This window comes from Gekko japonicus, unplaced genomic scaffold, assembly GCF_001447785.1.
Source record: "Gekko japonicus isolate JY-2015 unplaced genomic scaffold, Gekko_japonicus_V1.1 scaffold2182, whole genome shotgun sequence".
Taxonomy (NCBI): domain Eukaryota; kingdom Metazoa; phylum Chordata; class Lepidosauria; order Squamata; family Gekkonidae; genus Gekko; species Gekko japonicus.
The window spans coordinates 1-25,898 of NW_015170954.1; the positions used below are offsets into that span (position 1 = coordinate 1).

Sequence of the window (25,898 nt, forward strand, 5' to 3'; positions counted from 1 at the left end):
GGTGGGCTTTTCTCAAACATGAGCTTTTGTGGGTTCAAGCCCACCTGTGCCCCCAATGCCTTCAATTGCCTTCCAAGAGCTTCATAGTCCTCTTTAATTTTGTGATGGTATTCGCGGCCGTGTCATTCATTCCCACATGAACCAGCACAAACGGGTCAGTAGGTCTTATGAGTTTTGGCAGTTGGTCTGTAATATCCTGAATTCTGGCCCAGGTAAGCAACACATCTCTTAGAGTAGGGGATCTGGCCTGGACACATTCCATTCCATACCCCTGAGCAGAGAGTCCCTGACAACCACCACTTTCCGTTTCTTTACACTCGATGCCCGCTTCACTCCCTTTTCCAGGTCTTTGTGGCTCTCCTTCCACTCTCGTCTCCATCACCCTCTCAAGCACCTCAAAATTATTCTTGAGCTCCAGTGGACCAGAGCATCATGTTGGTCGATGTCCCTTACCTTCTAGCCCCTTACCTTCTAGCAGCTCACCATGTGCTCTCCACTCCTTCCCTCAAGCGAGATGACTCCATTCTGTTTCTGAAATTCCTTTGCAATAAACTGCTACTTTGAGGTCCCCCATTGTGTGGCCTCAGAGGCTGAAATGTTCTCCTACAGGTTTCTCAATTTTGTGATTCTTGATGTCAGATTTGTGTCCATTTATCCTTTGGCGTAGGGTTTGACCTGTTTGCCTTGTATAGAGAACTGAAGGGCATTGTTGGCATTTAATGGCATATACAATGTTAGAAGATGAGCAAGTGAATGAGCCTCTGATGGTGTAGGTGATGTTGTTAGGTCCAGTGACTGAGTTGTCTGGGTGTATGCGGGAGCATACCCTGAGGGCTTAACAGAGGTATTGGGTTCTTGTCTCACTACACACGCTAAGTCACTCAGTTCTCACTTAAACCCAGAATTAAACTTTGTTGGTTTGAAAGGTGCCACTGGACTCAGACTTAGTTCTCACATCTGTTTGTTAACTTTTTGTATGCTAATTTGCTGCTATTCACAGGTCTTACCAACTGCTTTAATCCAACCTTAGCTATATTTATCTCTCAGTTTACTTATGCATCTTGACTAGGGCTGCCAAGCCGCGGCGGGGGATCTGAGCGTCGTCACAGGATCCCTGCCGTGGGGGGACAGCAATACTCGTTGCACCGCTGTCGCCAGGATGTGACGCTATGCGTCGCTCTGGCAACGGGACTCCAAACAGCCCCGTTGCCAGAGCGACAAGTAGCGCCACATCCTGGCGACGGCGGTTGACGACACTCAGATCCCCCGCCACGGTTTGGCAGCCCTAATCTTGACTCTAACTAGCCCTTCCTGGCAACTAACCCCCACCCCCAGCCTCTCTCTGTAAGGCTTAAGCAAGTCTGTTTCCATGTATCTGAAGAAGTATGAATGCACATTAAAGCCACTGGACTTGGACTTTGTTCTGCTGCTTCAGACCAACATGGCTACCCACCTGAATCTATTAGGGGATTTAGTTTGCTAGTATGCTTAAGTATTTCTGTAGAAGACAGCTATAAACTAGGTGCAAGTCTATTCCTTGATAAATCTAAGAAGTCACCAACTGAATTACCTGGGCTGAGAATGGAGTGGTCACTTGGCGGCTGCTCAGCTAAATCCAAGGCAGGAGGCATTTGAAAAATAATTTCCTTGACTCCTTATGGCCTCTGTATCTCTTCTACCTGATGAGTCTCTTAATTATTAGTGAAGTCCACATGTGTAGGAAGAGAAGCATTTTCCCAGCGGTCTTCTATGTCCTTCTTAGGTTCAGTCTTGAGGCTGCCCTTTAAACCTTGGTCTGACCCCATAAGAGCCAGAAGACACACCTTGTTAATGAGCTGGTGACTGTCACTGATGCAAGCAGTGTCTTTTTTGTGTGTGTTTGTGCTATGAGGAGCCAAGCTAGAGTCTTTGTAGCAAGCTTGATTCTTGCCACCCTAGAAGTTTAATACACACAAGGAATCAGCACTTAGTTATAGTCTGAAAGTCTGCTATGGCTTTCAGATGTGTTTGAGTATAGTCCTGTAGATCTGCCATTTTGTTTAAAGCAATGTTGCCTACCATGTGTAAATGGAACTACAAATTTAATTGGTTCCCTTCTTGTCTGTGTTCTCATCTGGTGTTGAGAGATATTTAAGTATTAAGTTTCCTTCTGCTGCTCCACCCCAGCCTAACCAACATCACTGAACTACTGGGCTATCAGTAAAGACTCTAAAGAGGCACTTGATCATTTACATTTGTTGTTAAAATAAAAGTTTTTTTGTGTTTTTTTAAATTAATGAAAATTTAAAACCCCGTTTGATGAGATATTTTTAAACTGGCAGGGTCAAATTAGTCATGTAAGCTGCAGTTTAATGCTGGTCATCAGAGAGCAATGTATTATTATAAAGTTTTGCCACATAATCGAGGTTACATTTGGATTTTTTCACCAGAAGTGACCCACAAAGGTTCATTTGCTGCTTGAAAAGTCAATATGCATCATAAAAATGATACCAGAAAAACGCCTTTGGAAGCATTAGCGCACAAGGAATTATAGAGGAATGCCATAATATGTGAGGTGTAGTTTTTGTTTTCTAATTTTTGTCCAATACCTGCCCTAAGTAAGTAGAATATAATGTGACTAATTTGCTTGTATCATTTCCTTTCTAGTCTCCAGAGGGTGCTGAAGGCAAGGATGCTGCCAAGCTAACAAAACAAGAGGCAAGTGTGACTCCTTCCTCCCCACTAATTCTTTCTTCTATTGATCACTTCATAAAAGTAATAATATACAACTGCATAAACTGGATTAGCCAGACTGCAGCCAAAGCCCAGCTCAACTGTTGTGTCATGCAGAGCAGTAGCAAATTGGTGCCCGGGGGAGGGGGGGGGGCGATTAGTCTGTCAAAGATAAAATCCAGATTTCTCAATACAGTAACCTGTATTCTGAATAAAACAGTTCAGCAACCCAGTCATTTATTCGTTAATATATGGCATTTACATCACACATCTTGCATCTTGGAGTTCAAGGTGGCATACGTGGGGTTTGGCAGGAGGTCTCCCATCCAGGCACCGATCAGATCCAGTCTTGCTCAGCTTTACCAGGATCACCATCATGTACCTTCAGATCAGGCCTATGTTCCCCCCCCCCTTTCTACAGTGAAGACAGAAGCAGGTAGGTGAAACTCGTGGATACATATGACAATTATATTTCCATTCATGCTGATTATTAGTTATTTGTTATATTTTTGTCTGGCCATCATGGAACTCATAGTCACTTAGACTGTCCTCAGAATGTTCACAGACCTGTATAGCTTCCGCAAGGCCTTCAGCTTCGCCATGTGCCTTCAAACCAAACGTCTATAGTACATAAATTCTATGCATTGCATTATATACATTCAGCGAATTGCATACCTTATTTTATACCATTATCCTGCTTCTGTTTGGTTTCAGAGAGGGAAAGGGCACTGTGAAAAACACTGACACTTCTTCTCTTGCGTGGGGACCCAGTGGCTTCTGAGAGGTCACTATTTCTGTCCGCACAATCTCAGTTTACCTTTGCAACAGTAAAAGGTAGAAACTGGGTTGTAAGAAAAGGAGCACTGTGATTCTTGAATTTGGTGTATAATTGTATAAGAGAGTGTGAACTGGAAGGTTTCCCCAGTTGAAATGTTACCTGAGCCAGCAATGCCAGTTGGTACTTGATGAAGTTTAAACCATTACTGTCTCAGCCACATCCACTGGCCACATGAGAACAATAATGTTTTGCATTGGTATAGTGATTTAAAATGTTCAAAAAGCCTCACATATTCTATCTCAGCAAATCTTACATAAAGACTGAAATTAGCCCCATACTGAAGGGGCAGAGGAGAACACTAAGTGGTAGTGGTTTACTTTAAGGCTACCTAGTATATTTATGGAAGAGGCAAGATTTGAACAGGGGATTTCCTGGTTCATAGCTCAAGTTTCTTAGCTGTTGCACTGTAATACTGGCCCACCTTACAAATTTCTCTAACAAGTGCAACGTTTGGCGTGTTGAACACTAAACAACAGCAACAACCACCACCACCCCTCTCGATCAAACTGCTGTCTTGTTTCTCCCCCACCCCCTGTGAAGGCAGGGACATTTGGTGTACTGGGTTGTACTGGTAGGTTTCCCGTTCCTTGTGACAAACCTGTTTTGCTGCTTCCACACTTCCTCATATGTTCATAATAGGAGATAAGGGAGAAGAAGTAGAGCTTTATCCAGACTCCTAGCAGTCTGGATGAAGCCATGATGATGATGATTTTTATGATACTGACTTTTACATTCTTGCAGCTTTAGCTAGACATAATGGTAGTCAACATAAGGGCATCTGATGCCCTCTTGCAAATCCAAAGTTATATGCAAATACACTCTGAGAGCTGGACTGTTCTTATCTCTTTAGGGCATGTTGGCTGTACAAGTGAACTCATTTCTTTCTGGCACAGTGTCAGTTCATTTCGAGGGACTGCTACTGAGGCAGCATAAATGTCGGGTTCTGTTCCTTAGAAGTGGCACCACTGGGTGGGATCCTCTAGGGCAGCCAGTGCTTTCCCCCAGGGATGCCTTGAAGTATTTTCTTCTGTCTGTCACCATCAAAGGTTGTCTGTTCCAACCCTTTTGTTAAATCTCTAGCAAGCTGTCAGATTTCACATTTTTTTTGGTTTATTGTTTAGCTTTTTAAAGTAGTTTTGCTCTTGTGGGACACAGCTGATGTATTTGTACAAATCAAGGTGGAAAACAGCTGCATCATCAAATTTAACTTTTACCTTGCTATTGGATTTTTTCAATGTTTAAGCACGGTGGCCATTCAGGATAATTTTGAGCAAATTGCCATAGTTTGTTAATATTTAGTAATTACTTAATAATGATAGAAACGGCAGTGGTCCTCAGTGTACATTGTATTTTGTTATTGCGGACTTTTTTGTGGCAGAAACAATATTTATTGATTTATTTTATACCCCGCCCTCCCCGCCAAAGCAGGCTCAGGGTGTCACCACAGATTCACAAATATCATACAAGTTTAAAAAGAGTAAAACAAGATAAAATCTAAAATGGTTCATAAAGTGTTACAAGTTTTGATGGTGAATTAACTGTCCTTAATTGTCACCATAGAAAAGCCGATCAGCGTTAGATGTAAGCTGGCATTGGGCCCTATATATAATGTGGGCATAGATGTTAAGTACCTAAACAGAGTCAGCCCGCCAAAGATGTGTTCCAGGGCACTGGTTCATCAGTCGATGTTGATCTGATTAAATGTGGCATCTCAGACAAATGCTTGGTGGAAGAGCTTCGTCTTGCAGGCCCTGCGGAATTGCAAAAAATCCCACAGAACCCTGATGTACTCTGGGAGCTCATTCCACCAAAGTGGGGTCACCAGTGAGAAAGCTCTCACCCTGGTTGTGGCCAGCCTGGCATCTTTTGGGCCAGGGGGACAAGAAGATTTTGTGACCCTGACTGTAGTACTCTCTGGGGAACATATGGGGAAAGGTAGTCACTTAGGTAGCTTCTAGATTTGGGACAGGGGCAGCCCCATGTAGACTTCTAGATTCTAGAAGGCAGGGGCAGCCCCATGTGGAGAGCATTTCAGTAGTCCAATTTTTAGGTGACCAATGCATGGATCACTATTGCCAGGTCACTGTGTTCGAGGAAGGAAACCAGCTGCCTAATCAGTCAAAGTTGGTAAAAGGCCAACTGGGCAGTGGCTGCTACCTGGGCCTCCATCGTTAAGGAAGCATCCAAGAGCACTTCCAAACTCCTAACCTCCAATGTTGGTACCGGTGGCACTGCATCGAAGGTTGAGAATGGGATCCCTAACCCCGGACTACCGCATCCAAACTACTAACCTCCAATGTTGGTCCAATGTTGGTACCGGTGGCACCCCATCGAAGGTTGGGAATGGGATCCCTAACCCCGGACTACCGCAACACACAGGACCTCCATCTTTGTCGGATTGAATTTCAGTTGGCTCAGCCTAAGCCACCCAGCTACAGCTTGTAATGCCAGGTCCATATCTTCCAGTCTGGAGTCAGACTGGCTGCCCAACAGCAGATAGAGCTGGGTGTATTCTTTGTACTGATGACGTCCCAGCCCATGCCTCCAGGCAATCTGGGCAAGGGGGCGCATGTAGATGTTAAATAATATCAGGGAGAGAACAGGCCCTTGTGGCACCCCGCAGACCAGTGGGTGCCTTTGGGACAGCTGCTCCCCTAGCATCACCCTCTGTCCCTGACCTTGTAGTAAAGAGGAAAGCCATTTTAAAGCAGTCCCCTTTATCCCAGCATCAGTGAGGCAGTGGATCAGTAACTGATGGTCGACATTTCCAACGCCGTGGACAGGTCTAACAACAACAGTACTGCTGACCTGCCCCAATCCAGATGCCTTTGGAGGTCATCCGTGAGGGCTACCAGTGCCATCTCCGGCCCATAATGTAAGACCATAAGAGAAGCCAATGTTGGATCAGGCCAATGCCCCATCCAGTCCAACACTCTGTCACACAGTGGCCAAAAATACCAGGTGCCATCAGGAGGTCCAGCAGTGGGGCCAGGACACTAGAAGCTCTCCCACTGTTCCCCCCCCCCCCAGTCATCAAGAATACAGAGCATCACTTGCCCCAGAGTTCCTTCCATCTATACCTTGTGGCTAATAGCCACTGATGGACCTCTGCTCCATATGTTTATCTAATCCCTAATAATCCCCAGCATGGCGTTGGCCTTTTTTTATTGCAGTCACACACTGTCTCGACATTTTCAGTGACTTATCTACTACAACTCCAAGATCTCACTCTTGGTTAGTCTCTACCAGTTTAGACCCCATCAACATGTATTTATAGTTAGGATTTTTGCTCCAATGTGCATCACTTTGCACTTGGCCACACTGAACCTCATTTGCCATGTTGATGCCCACAGATCCCTTTGGAGTGCCTCACAATCCTCCCTGCTTTTCACCACCCTGAACAACTTCATGTCATCTGCAAATTTAGCCACTTCACTGCTTACTCCCAACTCCAAATCAATGATGAACAAGTTAAAAAGCATTGGACCGAGTACTGATCCCTGTGGTACCCCACTGCTTACCACTCTCTACTGAGAAAATTGCCCATTTATACTCACTCTCTGTTTCCTATTAATTAGCCAGTTTTTGATCCACAAGAGGACTTGTCCTTTTATCCCATGACTATTGAGCTTACTTAGGATCCTTTGATGAGGAACTTTATCAAAAGCTTTCTGGAAGTCAAGGTAAACAACATGTATTGGGTCCCCCTTGTCCACATGTTTGTTCACTCCCTCAAAGAACACTAACAGGTTAGTGAGACAAGATTTTCCTTTACAGAACCCATGCTGAGTCTGCCTCAATAGCTTTTGTTCATCAATGTGCCTATTAATACTAATGACTTTGGCGGAAGCCAGACTGGCATGGATCTAATATGGAAGCATCATCCAGAAGACTCTGCAACTGAATTGCCACCACCCTCTCGATAATCTTGCCCAAATAGGGCAAGTTGGAGACCGGCCAATAGTTTGCCAATTTGGCTGGGTCCAAAGATGGTTTCTTTAGGAGAGGGGGAACCACTGCTTATATTAGGGTATTAATGTTAGGGTAGTAAAGGCAGGGTGTGTATAAGGTCCTGAGCTTTTAAAGAAAATCTCTCCCCCTACTCATATTAAGAGCATTTAATAGAGGCACCTGCAGTATTAAATTAGATCTTAGACTTAGTACATGCAATATTTTCATTAGAATTTACTTATGATTTTCTCTATTTTTAAGGAGCTCCAAGTTTGAAAGACCAGTTTTTATTTATAAAACCAAATACCTAGGATAATTAACTAAGAGTTGCCTCTCTTCCAAAGTAGACAATGTTCTCCTGAGGGCATATTTGTACTTAATCATTTTAATTGCTGGGAACTAGAAAGGTAAAAAATTATGCGGCACATGAAGATAGTTTGAAGCTAAGGTTTCCTTTTAAAGATTTTTTAAAAGATATTTTTGATAATAATACTATCCGGGGGCAGTGTCCTCACCCACACATTTACCAGTGAAGAAAGAGACCAGATGGTTGCGGGAGGAGGAAAAAGCAGCAAAACTCCAGGGAGCAGGGGGTGGTTGCCGATGCCGCCAGGGCATCCCTTGCGTGGTGCACGTGTGACCCTCCTCCCTTGATCTGTGGCAGAGCACAGAGGAAGCAGATGGCGGCGGGGAGGAAATTGTAAACAGAAGCAGTGGCTAGCGTGCCAGCAGGGAAGAAAAGATGGAGGCTGGGCCGGCAGCCCCCCCATGGGTAAGGCACATTCTCTCTGGCCCCACTGGGCACAAGAGATATCTATTACATGAATCCTACCTGGGAGGGATTGGAGAGCTCGGTGGCATCCCACCCTGAGGGTGAGAACTTAAGCAGCAGGCATGGGGCAGGCTGAGGAGGAAGAGCACGGGCAAGACTTAGAGATGCTGGGAAACCAACTGGGCTAGCATGAGCAGGAAAGAGGGTGCTCATAACCCCCCCTCCCCTGCGCTATCTGAGGCCAGAGCCAAGCCAGCTTGCTAAAAGTCATGCCCTGGAGAATCCTGCCTCACTGTGCTTGGACCCAGAGCCCCCAGGACCTGACGAATACCAACAGCTACTTTTAGCTTCCGAAGGGAGTGATAATTAGAAACTGAAAAATTGCTTCAGTCTGACATGGGTATAATATTGTTAAAGAATACACTCCAATGGAGTTTGTGTGCATGTGAGCTATGCCTTTAACTGCCACAGCCATGTGTTTAGTCGTATGCATACAAAAATATTTGCATATGGTACTAGCTTCTCTATTGAAATCACTAATTCATCCTGCAAGATATGAGTTGATTTAGGTACACATATGTAGGGACTTATGCTTCATCGATTATAAGAAAGCCTTTGACAATGTCAATCATGACAAACTGTGGAGAGCCCTACAAGACCTGGGGGTGCCAGCACATCTGGTCAAGTTGATACAGTCATTAAATACAAACCAGGAAGCCACTGTGCGAACACCATATGGAGATACTAATTGGTTCAAGATAGAGAAAAGCGTACAACAAGGTTTTATCCTTTCACCTTTCCTATTCAACCTGTATGCCGAAACAATCATGAAGAAGTTAGAGCGGGTAGAGTAAAAAATCAGGGTAAAGATTGGAGGAAGGAATATCAACAATCTTTGATATGCTGATGACACAACCCTCCTCTTGGAAACTAAAGAAGGCCTGGAATACCTGATCAAGAAAATCAAAGAGGAAAGTGAGAATTTTGGCCTCTTCCTAAACATCAAAAAGACCAAGTTCATAACCACCAAGAAAACCACCAACAAAATAACAGTTGACAATGAAGAGATCAAATGTGTGGAAGAATTCACCTTCTTAGGATCACAGATCAACCAAAACGGTGAATGCAGTCCAGAAATAAAACATCAAATCATGCTGGATTGCACAGCAATGATGACCATGAATTGAATATGGAAGACCAAGGACATCAGTCTAGCAACCAAATGCTGATTAGTTTATGCTATTGTGTTCCCCATAACAACCTATGGCTGCGAAAAGTTGGACCATGGAGAAGCAAGACAGGAGGAAAATTGACTCATTTGAGCTGTAGTGCTGGAGAAGGCTCCTGCACAAACAAGCAAGTATTGGAGTGCATAAAACCATATGAGTCATTGGAAGGAAAAATCATAAAACTGCGACTGACTTATTTTGGCCATGTCATGCGGAAGAACTCACTAGAAAAAGCAATTATGTTTGGATTGGTTAGTGGTAAAAGGAAACCAGGCCGCCAAAGAACATGGGTGTTAGACAGCATTAAAGTCAACACCAGCCTGAGCGTGGAACAACTCAAAGAAACAGTACAAGATTGAAAAATGTGGAGAGAGCTGGCCCATAGAATCCCCAAGAGTCAGACATGACTGAATGGCTAACAAGAACAACAGCATGTAGGGACCTAAATATGTTTTAGTTCACTGTCCCACAGCCACTTTGACAAGTTCTTCTCTCACACTTCAGGCCCCTCTCTCAGCTAGGGGCCATGGCCACACCTGGGCAGCCATAGCAGACGATACCTGGGGCAGATAGTGGCATAGTGCCTTGCCAGCAGGGTGTTGCCACCAACCATGGTGCCACCCTAGGGGTGCCACTGAAAGACCCACTGAAAGCAGATGTTGGTCCCAACAGAGGCTGGGGATGGACCACCCAGGCAACCAACAATATATACACTCATGTACCCACCCAGGAAATTACTTCTCCCCCTCCAGGGACCACTCATCACCTGAGCCCCCCAGGGTGTTGAGCCCTGGAGGCAGACAAGGCCTAGGACCTTGTCATGCTGTCATGAAGTCAAAGTAGTACACAAGCATGTAATGGCTATAAAATGTATTATTAACATGTAGCAACACAGCTGGCAACAGTGAACATCCAACAAGCATATTACACATGGAAGGGGGGGAATCCTGGGTCGGGATGGGCCAGGCAGCCCAGGTGCCTCCCACCCTTGTGTTTGTGCCAGCTACCCCACCTCCCTGGTGCCTTTCACCTGGCAGGACTGCTGCAAGTGCCCCTGAATGGCTTCCAGGCTTATAGCAACCACCAGTAAGCTGTATAGGTGGCATATCATGTACACTGGAGTTGCTGCATGCTATTCATCTCTCTTTCCTGGTGCTGCAGGATGGTCATCACCTGCTCTAGTTAGGTTTCCATTCAGTACTTGACTATCAGAATGACCATGAACAAATATGGGAGGGAATGGAGGTATGGTTGGTATGGATCTGGAAATGGAACCAGGTGCCCATGTCTGGATGCAGCCATCCAACTCATGGGTGTGGGCTGGGCCCAGGCAGTGGCTTGACTGTAGAGTGCAGAGCACCTCAGGTCTGCTCCCCATTTGGAGCTTGTGTAGAGGACACTCAACCCTATGGGGTGGACCTGGTCAGGATGGGGTGGGGGGATCAGCTTCAGCTGAGGGACTGCAATACCCTCCATTTATGCCTTAGATCCATTGGTGGATGAGCTTATGAGGATGATGGAACCTGTCCATAGCATGAGCCCACTGGGTTCCACTGGCTCTAGTGATCTGTAGCCCCTTGCAGACCATTCAGTATCTTGACTGATCTCGGTCCCCTCCACATTGTCTAACTCCAGCTGTTCCGGGGTGTGTGTGTCTGAGCAGCATGCTGTGCAGCAACTGAGAGAATTGCTTCACCTGCCTGATCCATCGCTGCTGTGGGACATGAGTGTCAGTGACAGGAGTTATGTGGAACAGGCATCCATATAGACCATGTGGGGACACTTCATCATATTGGTGCCCTAGGCAAGTGCACACCCCTATCTCCCTCCCCATCCCCAGATGCAGCACCATGGGTTGGTGGCACAGGGCTGTAAGTGTTCCTGTACTCATTCCTGCATGGTGGCACCGTGGACTTCCTGGGCCACCATTGCTGGCTTCAGTGGTCTGTCCCCCATTTGTCTGGGCCAGAAGGCATTCCCCTCTCCCCCAGCTGGGACAGTGGCAATTGCTGTTGGATGGCTGTGTTGTGGAGCATGGCACATACTGCAAAGAACTTGGTGATGGACAGGCATTGCATAGCCCTGCAACCCCCAGTGTGGTGCAGGCAATGGAAGCTTGCTGAGTGCCTGCTTGATGACCATGCATGTGTGACAGTGGGTCTGGCTGTAGGCAGCATGGTCCACAGGCTTTGTGATATTGTGGCATCATGTGATGTTGTCCCGTCTCCCCCTTTTTTGTTCCACCTGCTTGTTTGAGCAGCAGCAGGTGCCATGGCTTTCATCCAGCTGATTTCTGGATATTTTTTATGGCAATAGCTTTATTCCTGTGGTGTTATAATATTATAGAAATCTATTGCTATAGGATTTGGGTTGCAGAATCACCAAGAAATCTAAAAAAATAGATTTGAAGCAAAGTGTCAGTGTTAATGTGACACATAAAAATTACTTTTAACTTGCACAAGTATATAGGGCTGACTTCAAAAACATTCTAAAAACTTCAATTGATCCAAAATGTGGTAGCCAGATTACTGTCTGGTTGGTTACAGGGATTGTCTTACCCCTGTGCTGAAATATCTGCACTGGCTACCGGTCTTTTTCCAGGCACAATTTAAAATGCTTTATCTTTAAGTCTTAAAAGGCTTGGGGCCAGGGTACCTGAAGGATGGCATTTTGCCTTACTATCCACACCACTAGTTAGGATTTGCCTTGCAAGGTCTGTTCTGTGCAGCAACTAGAAACAGAGCATTTTCTGTGGCAGCATCCTGTGTTTGGAATGCCCTCCGTCTTGAAGCTCATCTGGTAACGGTCTTTTAGGCATCACATCAAAACACACCTTTTAGGTATCAGCCCAAAACATATCTTTTAACCCAGGCTTTTAATTAGGGGCGTTATCTTTCAAGCTGTTTTATTGTCTGCCTTTGTGCGATGGCAAGTTTTATTCTGTTTTTATGTTGCTGGGTTTTATATTGATAATTTATTATTTTTATTACAAGCTGTCTTGAGCAGAACTCTAGAGAAGTGGCTTAGATATCTCCTACATACATACATACATACATACATACATACATACATAGTGCTTAGAAAACCAGTTGTCCAATATAGAGCCCAAAGCGCAGTCCTTGGCAAGTCCAGTTACCAAAGATCTTGGGTAGCAGGTCTGGGAAAGACATCAGTCTAAAATCGTGAAGAATTGCTTCCCACTGGAATATAGATAAAACTGTTGTTCTTGCTCACTAATTACAGGAGATTCCTGTTGGATTTGAATTGCTGGTGAAAATAAACATTCCTACTATATCAGCCCTATATTACATCCAAGATACAATTCCTTCTTCTTCTTCTTTTACTAATTTAGGAATGGCTGAATACCACAGACACTCTCCAACAATATGTACTGTAGTTGTACCTACATACTTAGTGCTATGTGAAAGCAATAGAAAAGGCTGCTGTGCTTGTTGTGCTTCCCTTTATTAGCTTGAACGTAATCACTGCTGTCAGTTCTTATCACCAGTTAGGTGGGCAGGAGGGGAAATAAGGACTGAATACTGTATTGGGTTTAAACAGATGATCGGCAGAGTTGAGGGTACAAGAACTTCACACATTTTCCCTCAGGCTGGATGAATTATTTTTCCCTGAGGGTAGATTCAGGTGGACAGCCGTGTTGGTCTGAAGCAATAGAACAAACATTGAGTTCAGTGGCGGCTTTAAGACCAATGAAGTTTAATTTGGGGTAGAAACTTTTGTGTGCATTAAACTTTGTTGGTCTCAAAGGTGCCACTGGACTCAAACTTTGTTCTTTTCCCTGAGGGGCTTTTGGTTTTTTCTGTTAAGGCATATCCAAGATCAGGATTCTAGTTCTGTGTTTCACTTTTGTCGGATCAGGCCAGTAGCTCAGCATTGCAGTAAGTCCCGCAAACAGCCTACATCTACCCAAGTTACATCTAATTTGTACAGTAATGGACAGAAAAACCTTTATGTTTGTTATGTGCCGTCAAGTCGCTTCTGACTTATGGCAACTCAATGAATTAATGCCCCCCCCCCAAACATCTTATTATTAACAGACTTTTTCAGCTCTTGCAGACTGAGGGCCATGGCTTGCTTTATGTTGGGTTTTTCTTTTTTTCTGCTGCCTTTGATTTTTCCTACATTTATTGTCTCCAGTGACTCGTCTTCTCATAATGTGACCAAAATACAATAGCCTCAGTTTGGTCATCATAGCTTCTAGGGAGAATTCGGGCTTCTAGGGTAAAGTTCCCAGCTCTGGGTCGGGAAATACCTGGAGATTTTGGGGGTGGAGCCTGAGGGCAGGGTTGGGGGAAGGGAGGCACTTCAGTAGGGTATAATGCCATAGAGTCCACCTTCCAAAGTGGCCATTTTCTCCAGGTGAACTGATCTCTGTTGCCTGGAGATCATTCCAGGAGATTGCCAGCCACTACCTGGAGGTTGGCAGCCCTATTCTAGGGAGAATTCAAGCAGAATTCTAGTGGATATAAAAAGGCTAAAGTACGCACACACACTATGTCATTCTGCCTCATTTCCCCATCATCGAGGTTGTAGATTGCTGTTACGAAAGAACTCCTAGTTTTACTACAGTCCCCGATTCGGCAGCAGGGATCACTTTTCAGTCTCATGGCCTGTGTTCCCATCATATTTCTGTTTCTAATGGTACGATAAATTAAACATTAATTATGAACGTTGATGTTTTCTGGTGTGAGTGTTGGACAGTGACCAAGATTCTTTATATTCTGTTTCAAGGAAATCCAAATTCTGCCTCAACAAACTGTAAATGTTTATGCATTAGCAGTTTAATTGAACAATACAAGAATAGTCCAGGTGTACTTAACATAATGTGCAGTATTTGGATTTTCACAGAGTATGATTTCTTTTTGTGTTTGCAAACTACAGATAACATGCAGTGAATGTTAGCGGGCTTCCAAAACATTGGTTTGGGATTTTGTGTTGTTTGGTATTAACTTCTATTAACCTAGAATTTAGTGTGTGTGAAATCATGTCTACTGTGCTTGACAGAACTGAGAAGTATTACAGGAATCCAAAATGTAATGAATGTATGAACTTTCTCCTTGGACAAGTGCATTCTGTCCTTAGAGATGCAAAGACCTTTGTGTTTCATAACACAATACTTCTGTTGTCTTACAGGTACATTTTATTTTGTTGGGAAATGAGTGACTGTTTTTTACCTTGTTTGGATGTGATCTGCTGCAAATCTACAAAGATATTTTCTTTCCCTTTTTTAGCCAACAAGGCGATCTGCAAGATTGTCAGCTGTAAGTATTTATAAGAGTTTGTGTAAACATGAAGGCAAAGTCTATTTCATGCAAACAATACAAATCAGTACTAGTTATCCCATATGATGACGGATAAGGCAATATTACCTTGGTTCATTTTTTATCCTTTAAAAATACTATAGACCTATGGAATGTATAACAGTTCCCTGTTAAAACGTCTAGGGATGACATTAAAGAATATCCATTGCCCTCCTACGCAGAGTTATGGCCTTCTAAATCCATTAAGGCTTACAAGGGTGTAACTCTTCTTAGGATTGCAACTGTGAGTTTCTCTTTGATGACAAAAAGAATGCTGGAACGAGCATAGTTTTTTAAAAACATATATATACAAGCACATCGTAGTGGAAGCCAGTAATGCTCCTGTAACAGAGAATAAAACCACTGATCCCACCTTACAGTCCCAGAGAAGAACTCTTTGTCAACTCCAAGGTAGCATCCCAGTTAAACTCTCAGGTTTCTGTGTGCTTTTTCTCCCAGTTCAAATTGGATGACCAGCTTTAAGTTGTGTCCCTACCGACCCTCTAGCTGTAGGGTATCACCTTGAAAAGACAATACCTGGCACATACTAAGTCAGTGTACTATTTGGGTTGATAGTTTTCCAAAAGATTTTTGGTAATACCTACTGTCCTGACCCCAGGGGGTCTCTGCCTTCCGCCGCCACCACCCTGGACTTATGGTCCCTGTTGAGAAGGCCCAGGGTACCCTCTCAAGCACACACAAAATGCCCCTTTTACAGCCGAGAACACACAGGCGTGATTGACCCAGGCAGAGAAAATAATTAAACAGAAAGGGTTTATTAAAAACACCACTGGGGCAGGGAAAACAAGGCAAGGTGCTTAAAAAGGGTATAACAGGGTTGAAAAGGAAAAATAAACATAAACTAACATAGCTACCTGTTCTACTTCCAGGCCCCCAACCTGCCTAGCACTCACGCTGAGCCCAGTGGAGATCTTCCTCTCTCCCAGACAAGCCTGTCCCCACAGTGAGAGCAGGCCGCAGAGAGACGAAAGAACACCCTGTGTTTCCTCAGTTAACGGCTAAGACCCCCTCCTCACACAGTTCAACAGTCTCCTCACAGAATCTCCCTCTCTGATTGGCTATAGCCCGTTGCTAAGCCTTATAGGGAGTGTAGGCTGTCTGCTCACTGCCATGCAGGTCTCTTCTGGGACCAGGCCGCACTAGGCCCTGCTCCCAGTCCTGCACAGATCATGACACTTACTTTGGTTGGTGGTTTCCTCATTTCCTTTTCAGGGAATATACTCGCTGGATGGTTTCTGTGAATGTATATATGTATCAAATCAATGCCAGTTTCAGGAGATGATTAGGAAGGGTTTCTTGTAGTACAAGAGATACCATGAACAACAGACAAATAAGTGACTTTTCAACCATTCTGGCATAGATTAAGAGGGGATTTAAATTAAGAGGTAGCATGTTAAGAAATCTGAAAAGGAGAAAGATGGCTCGTAACTGCTAACTGTGGAACTGTCTGAAACTATTTCCTAGAAACCAGCTCCGCCAAAACCTGAGCCGAAGCCAAGGAAAACCACTAAGGTAAAAAATGTTTCTTTCTAATTTAAGGTTTTTTTACAGTTCACATAAGCCCTGTTAGCCTGCTGTCTCTATTTTATATGAACTTAATAAATATTCTTAGTACTTATTTTTAAATGTTCATATGGAACAGAAGTGGTTACTTTCTAAAGTAAATAAATGAAATTCTGGTTAACAGAAGAAAAAGATACAACTGAAGTAGTTGTTGTAGATTTTCCAGGCTGTATGGCCGTGGTCCTGGCATTGTAGTACCTGACGTTTTGCCAGCAGTCGTGACTGGCATCCTCAGAGGTATAACACAGAAAGATGGAGAAGAAAAATGGTAAGCAGGTAATTTATATCTACTCAGGAAGGTGGGGTAGGGCTGAGTTCTTTTATTCTTGAAAGACACTGCAGACTTGGCCAACCTGAAAAATCAACTCAAACAGGACACAGTATCTTATTCCAAGACACTGAAATGCTGAACAACACATCCAGTTACCATGTCAGATTACACAGGGAAGCCATTAAAATTCATAAACATAAACACAGTTTCAACAGGAAAGAAGAGAGTTTAAAAATAAATAGGGCATGTTTTCCAGTCCTGAAAAACACAAAATGCTCTACATCTTACAACAGCACTACAGATAAGATTAGAATTTCACTAGCCAATCCGTATGCAAAAGAACCTCCTCAGGAAAGCTCCTCCATTAGCATGTCACAGCCTGGGAAACTCCTACAAGATAATGACTCAGCCCTATCCCACCTTCCTGAGTAGATATAAATTACCTGCCTACCATTTTTCTTCTCACAGAGAGTACTCCATCTTTCTGTGTTATATCTCTGAGGATGCCAGTCACAGCTGCTGGCAAAACGTCAGGTACTGCAATGCCAAGACCACGGCCATACAGCCCGGAAAATATATAACAACTAATGAGCTCCGGCCGTGAAAGCCTTTGACAAAACAACTGAATGTCAGTAAATGCCATTAAGTTACTGTGGAAATTTTGAAACAGTAACTGGAGTACAGAGTTGCATTTTGACATTATTACAACCTAATTATTTTATTAACAGAAGCAAACCAGGGACAACCTCCACACCCAGAAATGAAAACACATTGAGTTGAATCCAGCACAGCATTTCCACAGATTGCAAAGACTGTTGTATATGGAATGTAATTTTTGCAGGCCCCCTCTCCCATGGTAGCCCAAAACACTCCCTGAAATCCTGTCTCCACTCCTCCAGGAACAGAATCTCCAGAGTCTCCACTCCTCCAGGAACAGAATTTCAGGGGCCATTTTGGGCTGCTGCAGGAGGTGGAACTTGTGCTCTGTGGGTAGAAGTCCTTATTCCCATGTAAATGCTGTTTTGAATCCATCTCTTAGGTTTGGATCTTGTGGAGTCTGTGTAAGGGTGTGTAAGGATATGGTCTTTTCTCACTAGCCTCGAGAGGCCCCCAAAACACTAACGTTGAGACTGCAGGACTGGTGTGAACAAAATCCATGTGGGAATGAAGGACGGAAACTAGACTAAGGCTGCTCCTGTGCCAGCAGAATTTCTTGCATCAGCTTAAGCATCACTGAATGAAGAGGAAAGAATGGACTGTTTTGTCTGGTTCTTCTCTTTCCTGCATGGGCACTTTGAGGGCTCAGGAATGCTGGGAAAAGTCGTGAATTTTCAGTGTGAACCTCCTTTTGCACATACACCATAGAATCCTAGCTGCTGTAGCTAATTATAGGAATAAGAGAGAGAAGACAACTTGTGCTCTACAAAGTTTTCTGTGGATTATATTTTGGTTACAACTCCAGTTTATATGTGCGTGAACAAGTGCATATAGAAAACAAATTGTGGTTATTTCATATGATCAGTATATTAACCATTTCTGTTTTATCAGTGTAACCATAACAAATTTTGAATTTCATTAGGATGCAAAAATAAAAGTCTCTCTAAAGAGCAGTGGCTGAGATTCAGAACGTGCTTGGGCATACTCAGTGGGATTTTTGAGGGTTTTTTTTAACAGCAGCCCCCCATGGTACAACTGCTTTTTTGAGTTTTCTCAGTTTCGCAACAGGTTTACTCTAAAGCATGGTGGCTGCTGATCAAGGAACACAAGCTCATGTGCTTCTTGAGTGCACAGAACTAATTGAAATATTTTTTGAATCCCAAGCAGTGAATTTTCTGCTGTATCTTCCATCAGATTTAGTCCTGATAAGCGGGAGTTCTATAGTAATGTTCTACAGATATTGTCTGGAACAGTAGCACTAGTAGGCCAGTGAGGAAGATGAAAGACACATCTGAGGCCTGGTTGATAAATGCTTCACAGAGCTGGAGGCAGCGCATGTAGCATCTGATGCTATTCAGAGCTGTGGCAAACAGCTTATTCTGAGAATACAGTAACAAAAGCATCAAAAGAAAAACATATTTTTACAAAGTTTAATTTTTAAGGGTTGTGCTTTACAATTAATTATGATAGTATGTATAGTTTTTCAGTCTTTAGAAACTCAGCCCCATACTGCATTCCTCTCCCTTCCAACCCAACCCAGCAACAAATACTTTTTCATAGGAGATTCTCTTATGCACTTCCATCAATAACTCAACAGTAGGATTAGAGTGGAGCAGAACAGGGCATCTGCAGTGCCCAACTGTGCCATGCATAGGGAAACTTGAATCCAGTTCTAAGCCAATAAGGAGGATGGTTCTTCTTGCATCTGGAGTCTTCCCCTTCTTGGAACGTTGTGCTCCTCAGTATGACAACATACGTTTGTTGGTTTACACAATCAATAGGGCTGGTCCAAGTTAGATGCAGGTACATGCAAGGAAACATTTCAATGGATAATTAGGAGCTTCTGGTTTGCCTCTTTCTTCCTGGGATGTGTGGCTACATGTATAAAACCATGGTCATTATCAAAAGGAAATTTGAGAGTGACAGCTAGAAACTAACTGGTATGGAATAAAACTACTGGGATTCCCAAACTTTGTAAACAGGTGTTAAAAGTGAAGATTAAAGATTCAGATGAATATGCACTATTCTTATGTATACGTATCACACAAAGAAATGTGAAATTTTGAAAACACAGAAAGAATCTGAATTTTTCATTTCTGTTTTTGGGTAGAACTGCCCCTTAAGAGGTTGCTGCCCCAGAAGATTGGTAGGAGTGATTTTTAAAAGCTCATTCCTAGGCTCATGGGGGCCTGATTGGATGTACCATCTGTGTTATCTGAGTAGACAGCTTGGTCATGAGTGGCAGACAACATGACCATCAAATACTCAGTAATATGTGGAAGATTCCTGAAAGTCATGTACTAGCTCCAGCCAGTCATCCCTGTTGTTTTGTTTATTGTTGGAAAAAATTATTTAATTGTTGAAAAGTACTCTTAATATTAACTGAATCCCCCTCAGAGCACGTGCCCTCTCACTGCCCACGGAAGACCCTCCCAGCAGCCCCAAACTCTTGCACCTCCCCACTCTACTTGGAGAGACACCTTGATTGTTACCATTTGACTTTGGGCATTTCCCTAGCAAAAAGACCTCCAAAAACAAGACTGACTTTTCAGGAATAAAGTAACATTAAATTTACTCAGTAACTCAGTTGTCTTTTAACCAGTGAATCTAGTAAAAACACTGCATGTAGTGGATTGTTCTAATAACATTAGTTATGATGATCTGGTTTATATAGTGAAATTTAAATATACAGAGCACTTCACAGACACAATCTTACTAATTCTTATAATAGCCTTCTAAGGTAAGCTAGAAGTTTAATCACTTGTAGAACCATTACTTTACTTTCATCTGAAATCTAGTAAATCTAGTAAAAACACTGCATGTAGTGGATTGTTCTAATAACATTAGTTATGATGATCTGGTTTATATAGAGAAATTTAAATATACAGAGACCTTCACAGACACAATCTTACTAATTCTTATAATAGCCTTCTAAGGTAAGCCAGAAGTTTAATCACTTGTAGAACCATTACTTTACTTTCATCTGATGATGTCACAGGGTAGGGCCTGGTGTGGCCCACAGAGCTTCAATGAAAGATTAGTCTGAGTTCTTCAAAAATCTCATCAATGAGTAAAACATCTTAAAAAGCATTTCACTCATTCCAAAAGAGAATATTGCATGGGAGTTTTTAAAATATTCCCCAAATGTTATATTTTTCCACTTGAAAAATTGGGGGGAAAGTCATTTTTGGGGAAAAACCAGAAACGCCCCTGATTTTGTCTTAATATTTTACAGACCTTCACATCTCTAATCACGTCATTTTTAATTGTGTAAGAGTCATAATTTGGCTGTTCTCCCTTTCTCTTTATAAACATAGCTAGATGTCCCTTTTTACAGTTTATTATCACATATCACGTGTGCCGTGGTGGCTCAGAGGTTAAGACGCTGAGCTGCAGACTGGAAGGACTGTAGTTCGGCAGTTCGAGACCCTAGTGCCACGTGACAGAGTGAGCTCCCGTCTCTGGCCCCCGCTCCTGCCAACCTAGCAGTTTGAAAGCAAGAAATTGCAAGTAGGTAAATAGATACCGCTTCGGTGGAAGGTAACAGCGTTCTGTGCATCTTGGCGTTTAGTCATGATGGCCACATGACCACAGAAATGTCTTTGAACAGCGCTGGCTCTTTGGCTTGGAAATGGAGATGAACACCACCCCCTAGAGTCGGATTCGACTGGCTTTCGGGCAAGGGAAACCTTTACCTTTATCACTTATCACAGAGGTCACAGTTTGAAATTTATGTTCTGTAATGTAGAGTATTGAAACATTTTATTTATATTCCTAGAGATAATAGGCACTAGTCATCTCTATCTCTCACCAGACCTTTCAGTCAAAAGGTTTAAAGAGATGGCTTGTTTCCCTCTTGGGAAAGTCCAGAGTCGTTACGTGGAGGCAGGCAATGGCAAACCACCTCTGGAAGTCTCTTGCCTTGAAAATCCTACAGGTCATCATAAGTCAGCTGTGACTTGATGGGACTTTCTGCCACCAGACATCTCCTCCATCTATATTACAGCTGGTTCCGGACCATGATTTACAAAGTGGTTCACAAAGTGCATGGTCAACCACAAGCACCAGATTCCTTATGCTGCCTTTTTTCTTTCTTTCATAGCAGTTTACTCAGCCCATGTGATGCTCAGTCAGGGTGTTTCCTCATAATTTGCAACTATATTTTCAGTGCAGATGATGGAAATATCATGCCTCAATTTGTTGACTTCCACATGAGTGACAAGAAAGAAGGCAGGAGTGAGCCTGGCTCCTTCTTCCCTCTTGTTTCTAGATCTTGTGCAAAGAGGGGAGAATCATGGTGTCCTGATGCAAGAACAGAATACATATCCCTCTCCTTTTGCACAAGAGATGAAATGGAAACAGTGAAGGAGAAAGCATAGGTTTATGTGGGATAAGCGAATAACCTCTAATATTGTAGTTTTACTGGTAGAAACAGAATACTGTTTACAAATTGGCAGGTGATTTCAGCATTTGTAGGAGATTCTGTTTGGTGCATCTGGTAGCCTCAAGTTATCCTGATTGAATTGAGTATGTTCATTTCTACTAGTCTGTTGCTTATAACATGAGTATTTGGAGAGGCATCACTACTGGCAAGCATTCTCTGCATTATAATACATATATGTTCCTGTCTTTGATCTGTTATCAGAAGGAACCTGGAACAAAGACTAACAAAGGTGCTAAGGGGAAGAAGGATGAAAAGCAAGAAGCTGCAAAGGAAGGTACTACACCATCTGAAAATGGTGAAAATAATGATGAAGAGGTACTTTACACACAAAGCTCCTGCTGATTCAGTCAGTGTGTTCTTGTAATTCAGTTTTTTCAGCCATTGAAAGCATGTTCATAATATTTCTTTTTATTGCCCCGTGATGTTATTACAGATTCGCATCCCTCGCTCCACTGTTAGTGTTTCAACATCCAGAGGTGCCCCACCCAGCACACTGTCAGTAAAAGGGCAGATTGAAACAGTGAAAGTTAAGGGTACGATAGAGCATTCTGCATGTGTGCAGTGAATAGAAAGAGATAGTAGTGTGGTGCTTTTCATTATGAACAATGGAAGCTGGCAGGTAAGGCTTCTATGGTTTTTGCAAATTAGGAAATAAAATATTTGAGAGTATTTATAGCTGTAAAAATATAGCATCTGAGTAGCCTGAAATTGGGGACATGCAAACATTGCAGCAAAAAAGAAAGACTGCTTGTGATGGGATATTTTCTCTTCATTCTGAGCTTTCTAAAGGAACAGATAGGCATACAGTGTTAGGCTGCCATAATACTTTTTTTCTTTACCTTTTCTCAGGCACAGAGAACTGAACCTATAGAAGACAAGTGCATGTGAACGGACAGGAACATTTGAGGATGATTTTATGCACCTCTTGGACAACTTTTAAAAGATATTTTTATTAAGTATTTTGTAAATGCTAATTTTTTAGGACTTATGATAAGTTGACAAACTGTATATGAACATTTCCCTTCCCATATGCGTGCTTTTAGAAATTCCCAATGTTGCCAAGTTTTTTAAAAGTGTCAACTTAACCATTGGAAAAAAGTGTTTATAAGATTGGACAGCCATTCTATATACTTGCTTTTCAGAAACGTATGTCTTGTGCATATGGTGACGTTTTTACCGTGGGTGTTTGGATTTTTCTTGCTGTTTTTCTAGAGCAATAATCTGTGGTGCTTTTCTACTTAAGGTTTATGTGATATTAATGAAACATGGATAGATATGGCCACTTGATAACCATGTTGAGTTCTTTGCCATTGGTTTAAAACAAAAAGTCTCCTTGCCAGCAAATATCATTTCCCAATATTTTCTCTAAATCTGAGAAATGCCTTATACTTTGCTCTTGTTAGGAAGGTACTAAGCACACTTACTTAAAAGTTGGTTTCAGTGATTTCAGGATCAATATTAAAGGTCGTGGAAGGTCAGACTTAAGAACATCTATTTTTTAAAGATCAGTGTACCAGAGGACATAAATACAAATATTCCAACTAAGTAGTATGTAGGCAGATGCCAAAGTGGTTTGTGCTCATTATGCAGCATTTATGATAAATTCAAATGTTCACATTAGTTTCCTATGTGTGCACTTGTGATGCATCAAGCCAAACATAACCAACCAACATATACTGTGGATTGTCAGGTACTGCGGAAGTCCTAAAGCCTCAGAACCCATCAGGCTGAGGCAGTCAAGCAAAAGAAGTTTCTGGAGCCCCTGGTAGACTACACATGACTGATGGGCTGCATTGACTCTCTGTGAAAGGCCTGGAATAGAAGAACAAAAGGCCCACAATACACCAAGTGACTTTTTCTGCATTCTTTTCCACAGTATCAACTTATATTGACTTCATAGAACTGTAAAAGCACAATGCAAATTGATATATATCTTGATTGACAGATAAAGAGGAACAGCTATGATTTCATTCCTCCATATTTTAACCACCCCTTCTTTTTTTTGTTTTACCAGAGATGATTTGCGTGTAAACATTTAAGACTACAGAATCAGTCCTCTGCCTGCCTCAATCCTTAATCTAAATTGGTGATTTCTCTTCTGCTTTATTGAATGATTGGTGATTAATGTATCAAAGCTACAATTGAAACAGCACTGTGCGGTACCTGGTATAGATAATGTAGATGAACTATATTTTTAAAGTCTGTGGTTGTGCTGGTGGTGTTCAATTAGATGGATAACTTTAATACCTATGTTAACACTGCTTCAGCCCATTATAAGCACCTAGTGATTTCCCATGTTTTTCTCATTTTTGCTTGGGACTTACATATTTCTGTTGGGGGAGGGAATGAAGATAAAGGATCATATTTCTTGTCCTTTGGTAACATTTATTTTTATTGCTAAACTGGTGGCCCTAATGTTCGGGGATATATGCATGTTTCAGTCAATAAATGAAGTAATTATCACCTAACCTAGTGTCCTTATTTGGTATTTGGCAATAATTATACTACTCACAGTAGCCTCTTTCCATTTCCATAGCTTATCTAGGCAACTCTGTTTTCAAATGTACATTACAAAGGTGAATGAAAATGATAAAAATGCAACGAGAGTCTATATACAATTAATATGTAAAATAAGATGCCATAAACATTCCTGATGAATTTTATGCAGATATTATAGCTTCATTAGCCTCATCTGATCACAGAGACCTGGGCCACTGAATTGTTCTAGTGTTGTTTTTTTGGTATTTTGTTAAAAAAGCATACACAGTTGCTCTATGATTTGATTCCTACAGTAAAGCCCTATTCCATTCCATTCATTTTTATTGCTCATAGACTCATAAGTCATAAGCAAATAGACAGGGTATAATACAAAATACAGCATATATACATACAGTACATTACAATTACAGTTACAATTTCACAAAATTAAGCAATTTGTTTACCAAATATATATTAACTGCCTAAAAGAGTCAATTTATTTAATACCACCCAGGGTTACAGATAAAAACTTTGCCACGGCCATCGTCACATTTGGATCATTATCAACTAAGAGATTAGCTACAAGTAGTAAAGCCCTATTGGCTTTGTTATTTAGCTTCTATCACCAGAGTCTGAAGCTCCAACACACATGCACACTAATGAATTTCTTTGCAACATCTCTTTGATGTGAGAACACATTATTATCCTCTATCTTACTGATAGGTAATTAAGACACAAGAGATTTATTGTCCAATCCCTAAAGCTGTTCTACTAACAGAAAATAGAGTGAACAGAGCTTGTATTGACCAACAGCTTGGGAGAGAAGACTGTTCAAACTGGGCAAGTTAGGACTCCTGAAAGGTAATGGTTTAATTTTTTCACGTATCTTCATTTGTAGAATTCTCACAGAACCTAATTTCCTTATAATGTTACAATCATGAACATTCCATTGTTTACCAAACTATCATTTATGTAGTTGTAAAGCACACAGTATGTTTTTAAAGTCTAAACTACTGTATGACAGAAATGTTAAACACACTACATAGCATCACATTTTTAAAGCTTCCAAATACTGGGAACCAGTATATGTTTTAGCTCTCAGTCTTTAAGCAAAATCTAGAATTCTGTTGTATTCCTCAGGTTGTCTATTCCATTTCATGGATGGAATGCTTCCATTATGACGTATTAACCTGACATCTGAAGAGTCCTTTGCAAATGATTTTTTTAAAGAAAAGTGTAAAGGTTATTTAATGTAATATACCTGGAGTTATAAAGAACAGAGGAAGATAGATCATGAAATGTGTGAGAGAGAAACAGGCCAAGCTATAAAAGAATTCCACTAAATCAACTCAGAGGAAGGTATTTGGGGAGGAAATTCAGAGAAAACTGTTAGCTATAAAGAAAAAAAATATTAAAGAAGTGTATAGACAAAAACAAGCCCCATTCAAAAGAGACTTAATACCATAGGCAAAGAATATACAAAGAATACAACTAACAGAATAAAGATTATTTAGGGCTTTTATTGTAAGAGGATCATTTATGTTGAAACATGGAGCAATGTATGACAGTTGCAGGGGGGAAAGCAAAAAGAATAAAAACCACAGGTAACTTTAAAGCAAAGAACAAGAAAGGATACCGAGA

The 25,898-nt window shown here is 42.0% G+C and overlaps 1 protein-coding gene across 1 annotated transcript; it reads left to right on the forward strand.

Annotated features, from left to right (window-relative positions):
• Nucleotides 1-2,646: 2,646 nt before the first annotated feature.
• On the forward strand, nt 2,647-24,239 carry HMGN3 (high mobility group nucleosomal binding domain 3; the record flags this gene model as incomplete). Its single annotated transcript, XM_015418908.1, has 5 exons — nt 2,647-2,697; nt 14,755-14,784; nt 16,309-16,356; nt 21,981-22,312; nt 22,629-24,239. Coding segments are annotated over 4 exons (270 nt in total), but the record flags the coding sequence as incomplete, so codon positions are not given.
• Nucleotides 24,240-25,898: the final 1,659 nt, after the last annotated feature.